General features: G+C 57.1%; 1 protein-coding gene across 3 annotated transcripts; it reads right to left on the bottom strand.

Moving 5' to 3' along the window:
* THBS3 (thrombospondin 3) lies at window positions 1–10,871 on the bottom strand. 3 transcript variants are annotated; one of them, XM_067728058.1, is made up of 23 exons: window positions 9,996–10,156; window positions 8,804–9,010; window positions 7,969–8,225; window positions 7,762–7,864; window positions 6,925–6,951; window positions 6,643–6,725; window positions 6,502–6,553; window positions 6,223–6,371; window positions 5,710–5,850; window positions 5,391–5,468; window positions 4,864–5,016; window positions 4,562–4,672; window positions 4,360–4,467; window positions 3,902–4,061; window positions 3,450–3,568; window positions 3,260–3,312; window positions 2,784–2,977; window positions 2,416–2,594; window positions 2,258–2,306; window positions 1,888–2,084; window positions 1,471–1,643; window positions 395–534; window positions 1–308 (listed from the first exon to the last, which is right to left on the bottom strand). In XM_067728058.1, exons 1-23 carry the CDS (start codon window positions 10,072–10,074, stop codon window positions 250–252), a joined length of 2,871 nt encoding a protein of 956 aa, XP_067584159.1. In that variant the 5' UTR covers window positions 10,075–10,156; the 3' UTR covers window positions 1–249. The 3 variants fall into 3 exon arrangements, with proteins under 3 accessions (XP_067584159.1, XP_067584161.1, XP_067584160.1); XM_067728060.1 differs by lacking the exon at window positions 8,804–9,010 and having other exon boundaries at window positions 9,996–10,871; XM_067728059.1 differs by lacking the exon at window positions 395–534.
* Window positions 10,872–11,106: the final 235 nt, after the last annotated feature.

Below are 11,106 nucleotides of genomic sequence, written 5' to 3' on the forward strand. Positions count from 1 at the left end.
TTAGAAAACAATTGGAACTTTATGGCAACGTGCTGTTGTCTTTCCTGGCGTTAATGCCTGAGAAATACCCCTCAAAAACTTCTCATGTCCTGAACAGTGGGGTCACCACACCTCTGGGGCTGAACTGATGGGTGCCAGAGGAGGTTCTGTGTTTGGCTGAGGGGCTGTAAATTAGACCCCAGGGTCTCCAGGATGGACCCCAAGGCCTGAGGATCTAAAATCAGGATTCTGAAGCCGGTGGCCACCTCTTCACACTCTTTCCTGGAGCAGCTGCCTCCGGAATGGCTCAAAGTCCTCGGGCACTGTGTCTGAGAAAGGAGATATGATTAAGGTCAGAAGAAGTGACTCCCATGAGGGCAGGAGAGGTCAGGCTGATCTCCGTCTGGAGCCTCACCATTGCATCGATACTGGAGATTGGACCAAATGATGTTTTCTTGGGAGAAGCAGAATACACCAAGACGCCCCCCTCGCATGGATGTGTCAATGATCACCCCAGAATCGGCCATTAGCTGGGAACCCTCATAAAGCTTCACCCTGTCCAGGATAGGGGTGTCCATTGGTGCTAGGGTGCCAGTGGACACTGTGCCACCATGACCTGGCCCTGTTCATCCCCAACCCCCCTTGGGCTCACCAGGCCTGAGAGAAGGGAGGTGGGGAAAAGGGAGGAAGGAAAGGGGAGGGAAGGGGGGTGCTTTTCTCAGGCCTGGGGCCCCTGGCTCTTTGTCCAGCCCCCTTTGCATCTCAAAGCACCAGCCGCATTCCAAGCGAGGATTGGGTTGCCATGACGATGAGTACAATGGGCTGGGGGGTGAAGTCACCAGCTTCCCAGGCTCTAGTCCACCCCCCCATCCCCTGTCCTGGTGCCCCGCAGCCCCAGGCACCTTAAAGGGGAACCAACCCAAGTCCCTGCACTCTGGGCTCTTGGCCATTGCCCCTCCCTTCCCTGCCATCCCCACCAAATAGGAAATGCAAAGTTGTGGACAGAGTGCTGAACTGAGAAGCCTCAGCCTCGCTGCTAAGAGGTGTGGAGTCTGGGTTTCCGTAAGCTCTTCTGTAAATGATGATCCCTTCCAGGTCAGAAACTTTGATGAGGCAGGTTCTGGGCTGTCCCAGTGATGGGGCTGGATGTGATGTGCCTCTCCACAGACTGGCCTGGGGTTTGGAGGCTCCCAGACGCACCCTCATTTTACAGAGGGGAAAATGGGGCACAGAAAAAGAAGGACTTGCCCAACATTGCTTATAGGTCCTCGGCAGCACCAGCACCAGAGCCCAAGCTGCCTGGTGTTAGGAAGAAAGCAGGGCCAGGACAGCAAGTCTGTGGTGAGAGGGGAGGTAGAGAGAAGCGGTCCCAGTCCAGGCCCAATGGCATCAAGGCACTGAGTAGAGGGGAGGTCACTGGGGAGTCCCAGCTAGAGGTGAAGGGAAGGCTGGGCCTGGGGTCCCTTGGGAGGGCTCAGCCCCTCCCCTCACCGAATGTAGCCAACTTGAGGCCGGTGCAGCAGCTGCCAGCGGTAGGAAGTCTTGTCACGCCAGCCTACATTTCGTGGGTCAGTCCACAGCAGCCGTACCTGATCAGGAGTGTGACCTGTATGCCACAGGGCATTCCTGAGGTGCTCACCTGGGCCAGACACTGATGTCACTGCCTAGGGGGCATCGGCAAACACAGTGGGTCAACCCCAGGACCCGACCGAGGGAAGACAGCAGGTTGGTAAGTGCAGGTGGAAAAGGGAGTCAGGAGAATATTCTGGAGCCCCAGGGAGCCAACCTCCAGGCCAGATGTCTGGGTAAGAGGGTTCCCCCTACTCAGGCAGTGGGGGAGGCCCCAGGGTTGGTGGGGGAGGCTTTGGGAAAGGGCCCTGGATTGGGGAATCTGGGCAGCTGCGGGACCTTGAGCTGTAGCCCGGGCTGGGCAACAGCCCGGAAAGGTGTGGCCTGCCAGTAGGTCTGCTCCGTTTGCTTCCACATGACCACGTAGAAGCGGCCGCTGTCCTGATAGCTGAAGAGAAAGCCTGCGTAGTCATCATCAGTCACTGTGTTCACATGGAAGGTGCCTTCAAAGTCCACACCATTGAAAGCTGTATATCCTGGGGGCAGGTGGGTGGATGGGATCAGAGTCAGGGGCAGCAAAGCTACTGATGCCCATTGTGGGGTGGGGATGGGAAGGGGCGCCTGCTAAATGTGTGGCTGCATCCTCTGCCTGTAGGACCCCTCCATGGGGAAGTCATTGAAATTGTTGAATTGGGTGTCCCTTACATACCAACTGCCAGGCCGGGGTCACTGTTCATGGTCTGAACGATTTCCATGCCCTGGTGGTATGCAGTAAAGACAAAAGCCCTGGTCCAGGTGTGCTGCCCTCCTTAGGCCCTGCTCGCTAGTCTGGCCTGACAGCACCCGCCCAGCCCACTGCCCTAGTACCTGGTTGAGCACGACCCAGTTTGGGTCAATCTGAGCATCACCCTCAGGATCCAGGACGACGGTCTGATAGGCCCGAAAATCCGTGAGGGTTACCTCTGCACTTTCAGGGCACACGTCCAGGGGGTCAACCACTGCATCATTGTCAAAATCATCCTCACACACATCACCAACGCCATTGCCTGGGCAGGATGAAGCCAGGTCCTCAGGAAGGCCCTGGCCACTGCCAGTAGCCAACACTTCCACCTCTCGGGCCTTGAGATGTTGACCTCTCTCCACCACCCTGCCTTCCCTCACTCCCCAGCAAGGCCTGCCACTTCTCCCTGAGCAAAGCCCATGCCAGCCCAATCCTCTGAGGACTCCAGCCTTACCATCTGAGTCCTTCTGATTGGGATTAGGTACCAGGCGACAGTTATCAGGACCAGGAGGCATGTAATCTGGGACACCATCATTGTCATCATCCCCATCACACTCATCTCCAAGTCCATCATTGTCTGAGTCCAGCTGGGAGCTGTTGGGCAGCTGTGGGCAATTGTCCTTAGTGTCCTGATGTCCATCGCCATCACTGTCCAGAAAAAGGCACCTAATAAAGGCTTTTAAAGGTACCACATCCTTCCCCACTCTTCTGCTTAGGAGTCTCTCTGGGGTTTACCCTGCATTCAGCCAGACCCCTTGCAGTCAGCCAAATGAGGTGAAGGTCCAGCAGTAAGAATGGAAGGTAGACTATGGGAATGACCTGCTACTCGATAGTAGTGGAGAGTTAAAGTTAGATCCTAGAGGGAATTGAGAACATACTAGAGGAAAGTAAAGTATCCCCTAACTTGCCATCTCTTGGCCAAAACCCTACCTGTCTTCATTGGTGTCACAGACATCCCCCACCAGGTCGCTGTCTGCATCTGTCTGAGAGAGAGGGACCCGTTCTCACCATCTCCTCTTGATAACTCTAAAGAGGGTGACCTGACCACTTCCCATCCAAAGGGCTGGGCTTCATCCACCAGTCACCCCACCCCTTCCCTGCCCTCTCCATTCCCCTGTACCTGGGTGGGATTGCTCATTTCAGGGCAGCTGTCGCAAGCATCTCCCACCCCGTCCTCATCCCTGTCTGTCTGCAGGGGGTTGGGGACTTTAGGGCAATTGTCCAATCCATTGGGGATGCCTAGAAGATATGCAGGTAACACAAGGTTATCACTAGAACGAATCACTCTGTCTTCTAGGTTGGTGAAAGCCCTGAGCTCTATCTCCCATCCAGAGGACAGCTGGTCAGGAAATCTGCCTGTAGCTTGTCTTATCCTCTTGCTCACTCCCTGCCTAACCCCACACCCTCCCTCACGTTCCCACTGACATCTGCCACAGGTAATCTCTCACCCAGGCTGACTTCCCCCAAGCATTGCCCTTCCTGAATTCTCAGCCTCCCCGCTTCACTCCCACCATCTCCAAATTCTTAGAGGTTTCCCAGCACGCGCCCCCCACCCCAGCCCCAGGCCTGCACCATCCCCATCCACGTCGTTGTCACAGGCATCCCCTTCCCCATTGCCATCTGTGTCTTTCTGGTCATTGTTGGGAACGTTGGGGCAGTTGTCACAGGCATCACCAAATGAATCTGTATCTGAGTTTTGCTGGTCCTTGTTGGGAAACAGCCGGCAGTTGTCCTGAGGTGGGAGGGAAAGAGTCAGGCCTCCCTTGAACCACTGGCCACCTCGCATCTTCCTCATCCCTGTACCCTTGTCTACAATCACCACTCCTGTGATGACCCACCTGCTTGGCTCCGTCCCACCCACCCAAATTCCCTGTAGTCCACCTCATCGTGGGCACCAGGTTTATGGCTCCCTAACGTGGAGTATTAGGGCCCCTCCTCAGGAGCTGCCAGTGGCCAATGGAGGACAGGGTTATGGGACAAGGCAACAGCGTCACAGAGAAGCTGGAAAGGTCAGGACATCTGGGAGCCACCTCAACATTCTTGATCCCGTCCCCGTCAGCATCATCATCACACTGGTCCCCCACACCATCGTTATCAGCATCTTCCTGCCCAGAGTTGGGTGTCAGAAGGCAGTTGTCCTAAAGGTCAAGGGGAGGAAATGGATGGATGAGTTCTGTCCTATCCCAGCCTGGGGTGCCCTATCCTGCTCACTTGCCCGCCTGCCCCCAGCACCTGCTTGCAGTGTTTGTTGTTGTCCATGCAGGGCAGCGCCTGGTCCGGGTAGCCATCAATGTCTGTGTCGGGTCCACACACATTCCCGTTCCCAGCCCAGCCCACGTTACACTGGGGCAACACAAAGGGTGGGAGTTAGTGGTCTGGGCTGGCTCCCCACACCCCCCCCTCTTCAGGCTCTATTTTCACCAACCAGTTTCTGGGCCTGGGCCCACCTCCCTTTCCCATGCAAGCCCCCATACCAGTCCCTAAACATGGTCACACACACACCCCTTTTCTTCCAAGCCCCAGGCCTAGCTCACCGAGCAGGACACTGCACCATTGCGTTCAAAGAGACAGTGCGCGTGGACATGGCAGGGGCTGTGGGTCGGGCTGTGGCAGGTCCGGGCTGGGAAGCAGCCCTGGCTCTGGTTGCCCAAGAAGCCCAAGCGACAGGGACCACACTTGAAAGAACCCTAAGAGTAGGGAGGCAGTGTCTCAGGAAGGAGGGTCAGCCCACCACAACCAGCAACATCCCCATCCCCTGAGGGGTGTAGGAGGGACCCTCACAGCTAATAGGACAGGTCCATTACTTATCTCCTTTAGGTTCTCCTCACAACTTTTTAAGGAGGGTAATAGCCCCATTTCTCAAGCGAGGATGCTGAGGCTCAGAAAAGGTAAATAACTTGCTAAAGGCCATGGCTAGTAAGAGGCAGAATCAGAATTCCAAACCGGGTCCGTGTTGAACACCTACCACATGTAATGTCCTAGGGAAGGAGGAGGGGAAGCAGGAAATCTGAAGAGGGGGTTGCACATTCCCACCACCCAGACACTCAGGTGTTCAGCTCACCACAGTATTGGTGCAGATGGAGTTTGGGTCGCAGCCACCATTGTTACCATCATTGCATTCATCAATATCGTTGCAGACCTGAAGGGGCAGACTTTGGGTAGAACCAGACCTACGGTGGGTCTCCTCAGATACAGGAGAGAGCACTGGTGTGGCTTTATCTTTGAACATAGACAAGAAGCCCAGACCGAAAACCAATGCGAAGCTGGCAGATGAGCCAGGAGCCTCATCCCATTTATCACAAGGGCTCCACATCCAACCCAGAAGCCCCCCGCCCCTGCAAAGCCAAGATCTTTTGTCCACGGACTCTACCCAACCTGACCTGTTTGCTAGCCCGGGCGTAGTCGATGCCCACACCAGACACCCGTGTGCCTTTGTAGCCTCGGGGACAGGCTTCACAGTGGAAGCCAGGCATGGTGTTGACGCAGCTGGAGCCCGGGAAACAAGGGTCCGCGTGAGCACACTGGGGACCAAACGAGAAGAGGTCAGGCCCCTGCCTGTGATCCCAGGACCACTGTTCCTGGTCTCCCTGTTTGCAGGCCTCCCCTCCCCAACCTCATCTATGCTCTGATCCCACTCCCAGCCTCCTGTGGGTTCCCTCCTAGCCAGCCCTCTCAAAATGCCCCTGCCACTCTCCCAGCTCCTTCCCTGCGTGGCCCTGCAGTCTTCATCCCAGACTTGTCTCCCTCCCTTCTCATATGTATTTTCTGGTCTCCAGCCTCTCCTAAACCCAGGGTTCCTCTGCTTCTGACCAACATTCACCCCACCTTCTTGGGCCTCTCCTAACTCCCTCACCCCAGCTTTCTGTGCCCTTCCAGAAAGGGTCCTCACCCACCTCATTGATGTCTGTGCAGTGGGTGCCGTTGCCCTGTAGGCCAGGGGGGCAGGGCCCACATCGGTAGCCGGGGTACTCATACACTTCCATGCAGTCCACGCCTCGGAAGCAGGGGTTGGGGCTGCAGTGGGAACGCTGTTCATGGAAGCCTGGGTGGGGGGTGGGCACAGTCAGAGTCACCTAGAAGTCACCATTTAATTCACCAGAAGTGGAGGCCAAAGCCCTGGGGTGGGGAGCACACTGATGCCACCTGGAGCCCTCCCCTACTCTCCTACTCACCGCACACCTGACACTCCATGATGGTGTTTCGGATCAGGGACATTTCTTTCACCTGGTAGACAGAAGGATGGGGCGGAGTCAGCTCTTGGCATCTGCCACCCCACCCCAGAATCAGCGCCACCCTTCACCGGCCCACTAAACCTGGTCTCGGATGTCATCCCGCAGCTCTACCAGGATCTGGTTGAAGAGGGTGAGTTGGGTGACCAGCGCCTTGGTCTGCTCCCCTGTCAGGGTCCAGGGTGCAGAGAGGCTCAGAACTGGGGCACCAGCCCCGGGCCCTCTCTGGGTAATAAGCCAGGTGCTGCCACTGCTGCCCACCCATCTTTAAACCCCACCCCATTCCCGGCGGAAAAGGACTTAGTTTCAGGCAGCTGCTCCTCCCCCGCATCCTCATGCCCCTTCACCTCAGCGAGGCCTACTCACCTAGGATGGAGTGCAGTGCGTTGGCCACTAGACAGGACAAGAAAACACAGAGGGTGGACATGTGAGGAGGGGCCTGGCTGGTAAGGAGGAGGGAGGGAACAGGAACAAAGGGCTGGAGTCTTGGAATAAAGATGTGGTGTCGAATGGTAGGAGGGCAGTGGTGATGCGCAAGCAGCACCTGCCCCCTCCACTGGATGAGGGTCCCTCTAAGGGAGCCGCCTCACAGATAGTCGAAACCCAAATCCTCCTGTTCCTAGGCATGGTAGTGGCAGAAGGGATCCAAGTGAGAGGTGACCCGAAGCAGGGCCAGGGCCCCAGTACATTCCATTTCCTCCCTCCCAAGCTTCCACCACAAGAGCTCTTTGAAATATCTGGGAGAAGTGGACATTTTATTTAGGTAAGAGCCTCTGAGCATCCCTGTTAGAGAGACCAGGCAGATGGGCAGTGCTTAGGGAAATGGCTGGTAGGTGACAGATGCCAGTGGGAGCTAAAAAAGACTCAAGACCCTTAGCTCAGTCAACCAAGAAAGACCAAGCAGCTAACTTCCTCACCCCCACGCAGAGTTCTTCAGAGTTATACTCTTTTTTTGGATCATTTTATTTTTCTGGCCACCCTGGTAGGTGGGATGACCTTAAAGGAGATTTTTTTGACCCACACCTCCTGCTGGGATGGTATTATTTGGAGATCATAGAGTCGGAGGTGAAGGAGATTTGGGGTCACAGAGTCAGAATCCCCAGGAATAGGTGAGCCGAAAGAACTGCTGTTAAGGGGGAGGGAGGTCAAGAGGATGGGAGGGACCCGGGGTCCAGGATGTCAGCTAACAGAAGTCTGTGTTACCTGCACTGTGGATAGACTCATCCCCCTGGAACGGACACTCACTCAGGGCTCCGACCCGGGCCATGGACCCGCCCAGAATCATTTTCATAGATTCCACGAAGCCCTGGGGGGACAGAAACAGAGTAGGGTGGGAGGACCTACCAATTCTTCCTCCCACCGGTGCAAACTGTTTCACAGACACTCAGGGGGTCCTCCTTTCCTGCTCACCTGCATCCTCAAATAAGCCTTCTGTCCCGTCCTAATCTCCAGCCCACTGACTTCCGCTGGAGGAATGGGGGCCAGGGCCGGAAGGCCAGCATGCTGGTCACCCAGTTTGCAGTCCACATAGAGATGCAGGGCAGGGCTGGGTCTGGACGGACCTCGGAGTCGCAGGAGAGCCGTGTGTGTGCGCCCGTCAGCCAGGCCTGCTTGCTGTAGGTTCACTGCATGGACTTTGCCATCTTCCCGCTGGTACCGCACCAGCACTGCCCAGAAGGGGAGGTCAGTATGCGCACCGTCCCCCATCCCATCTCCCAGCTGAGAGACGGGATGGATCAATTCTTCTGAATACCACATCTCTAGGACTATCATTCCTTATCCAGCTATGTATCTCTCAACACCTTGTACATAATAGGTACACGAAAAATGTTTTCCAAATTGATTCAAAGACTAGGACTTTCTTAGTCTTCAGTGTCATCAAATCACTCTCTCCCGTTAGGGTGGCAGCTGGTTCCGTACCCACTGAACCGTCCCAGTGATCTGAGACAGCTCAGATCCCTGGGACACAGTGATACCACTTCTGGGGCACAGAGACATGCCTCCCCTCCCCCCAGGCATTCCCACATACAACTCCCATTCCTACAGATGCCTCACCCTATTGTTTGGGTGCCTGGCCTCCTGAGGCACCTCCTAAGCACCAGGTGCCCCTGGTGCCTGGACACAGCCTGATGGGTCCACGGTCCCCACGGGAGCCCAAGGAGAATTAAGAGGGATCTGAGAGTGGGGATGAGGAAGAGTGCTCAAAGGGGTCACCACGGCAGGAAAGGAGATGCCCACCAGTCACCTTTGTTGATCTTGCCCACAACAGAGGCCTCCAGCCATCGTGTGTTGTCTTGGCGAGAGTAGAGGCCGAAGAGGACACCACCCTGCTTGGGGGGCAGGCGGAAGGTGGACAAGAGATAGATGTCCCCAGCAGTGAGCAGGGCTGTCCGTATCTTCTCCACCACAGCTACCATCTGCCGGGACTCGCCCACAGTCAGCAGGTCAATCACTGGTCACGCAGGGATGATCAAGGTCAGACCCCTGTCAAATGCTAAGGCCTGCTCTCTCCTCTGAGCCTTCGGGGGTGGGGCATCCTTCATCACCACCCGACAGTGTTAGTCACCTCCTGGAAATTCAGCCCTTGTCGCCATCAGAGGACAAGGCATTGTGCCTTCCTTACTGCCACTCTGGGAACCAGCAGGCCTGAGGCTCACTTGGAAATACAGAAACAGCACCCCGCAAACTTGAGATGCTCCCACCAGGTGGCGCAAAGGAGTCACTGTGCTGATCCCAGGCAGGAGTAGCACCTGGTGCCCACAGCGCAGAAATAGGAAGGCAGTTTCTCTTTACACGGCTGGGTTTGGCTCATTCCACACCCTAGTGCCCCTCCTCCCATCCTGGGGGTTCAGCATGCTCGCTCTGGATGAGAACAGCTGCTCACTGAAGGCTCCGACCCTCCTACTGTCTGGCTCTCTCCTACAGGAACGTACGACCCAGCTCCTCTGCCTCCTGCGTCCTGGCCAATCTGTGGTTTCCCTTCCAGCCAGCAAAGAATCTGTGCCTGTGTCATCTGCTCCAGCTACCTCTCCCACAGCCACAGGCCCATCCTACCACCAGACCTCCAGGAGGGCCCAGACCTCTCGGTCCCCACCCCCCCATCCCGTTCTTAGGTAGCCAGGAGCCCAGGGGTGAAAGAAGCCACCTTTGAGCTGCTCTCCCAAACCCTGGGGTGCCTGGGGTTGCTCAGACACCAACCCAGCCAGGCAGCCCTAGCTAGCATCCAGCTCCTGAGTCCTCTGCCCTGGCCAGCTCCCACTCATCCACCACCTTCTGGTGTCAACTCCTCCCCAAAGGGCCATAATTTCATCAACTCTTCTCTCTGATTCAGTGTCAGGACTCTCCCCTCTCCTTTTGCCCACATGCTCCCTGCTATTAGGCTGGGGGCAAAAGGGGAGGAGGCAGAGAGGGGGCTAAGAAGATTGGTACAGGCTTACCCTGCAGGTCCTGACTGGCAGATGTGAAAGTGCAAAGGAGGAGAAGAGCCAGGGCCCCCCGAAGTTCCTGCGTCTCCATGCCGCTCAGCCGGCTCACTACCCCTGGCAGGCAGGCGGCTGGGAGGGGAAAAGGCTAGGCGGAGAGCAGGAGCGGGGGGGCGGAGGGACTGGAAGGGGGAGTTGAAGGGGGGGCCGGCAGGCGGTGAGGGGGGGGGCTGAAACAAAGAGCTGCCAATCACCCTGGAGGCATACCCAGCTCCGGGAACCAGGGGCACTGGGGAAGAGTCCTGGAGGCCTCCTTGCCTCCTGCCTCTTCCTAATGGTGCTCTCCCCCAGGTGCCTCCCTCTCTCCCGGCATCTCGCTGTTGGGGGCTGCTACCGAATGCTACTGTTTTCTGGAAGCCACAGTTGGGGAAGGCAGGAACCCTTGGCGGGGCAGTGCCAGACAGTGGGCATTATTCCACAGCTGGCATGAGAGAATTCCAAGGGAGTGGCCGAAACTAGCTCCCTGTAGTGCCCAGGGGATGGCCGCATGGCATGAAGTTTGCTGCTCGGATAGAGCAAGTGCTCTTTATTGGGGGAGGGGGGGCATGACTTGTGCTTGCGCCTCCGTTTTTCCCTCATTCCTAGGAAAACTTCGAGTCTGGAAGCGTCCGCTGGGAACTGGAGGGAGAGTCTAAAACAGTGGTCAGTGAGGTTGAAGAAATCAGGAAAGAGGAAAGGGACACCAAGGACAGGAGTAGACCAAAGGACAGGCCAGGAGCCGGGGGCCAGACTGGGAACACTGGGGGTACCGGCGGACAGGCCGTGACCCGGATGAAGCAGAGGGGCGCCTCTGTTCCCGTTACCAAGGCAACAGCCCGCGAGCCCCACCTCCCCTTCCCCCACTCAGGCCCAGCCCGGCCTCGCTCCGGCCGCCGCCACCGCCCCTGTTTTGTTTCCATGGCAACAGGAGGCGCGGGGCCGGTTCCAAACATAACGCGCTGTGGAAAACATGCAGCTCGGGGGACCCCCCCCACCCCCGCAGCCCCCGCTCGGGGCCGAGCCCTGCGGGGCCCCCAGAGCAGCCCAGACCTCGTGCAGATTTGCGAGGGCCCCCAGAGCCCGTCCA

Source organism: Pseudorca crassidens, chromosome 2, assembly GCF_039906515.1.
Source record: "Pseudorca crassidens isolate mPseCra1 chromosome 2, mPseCra1.hap1, whole genome shotgun sequence".
NCBI lineage: Eukaryota > Metazoa > Chordata > Mammalia > Artiodactyla > Delphinidae > Pseudorca > Pseudorca crassidens.

Bases quoted from the DNA above. Each gene is read 5' to 3' on its own strand.
- THBS3 (XM_067728058.1), bottom strand. From the start codon at position 10,074: ATGGAGACGCAGGAACTTCGGGGGGCCCTGGCTCTTCTCCTCCTTTGC. The intron at 3,569-3,901 runs GTGCAGGCCTGG...CATATCTTCTAG, and splicing joins CAACGACGTGGATGGGGATG to GCATCCCCAATGGATTGGAC. The intron at 2,978-3,259 runs GTAGGGTTTTGG...TTTTCTGGACAG, and splicing joins TGTGACACCAATGAAGACAG to TGATGGCGATGGACATCAGG.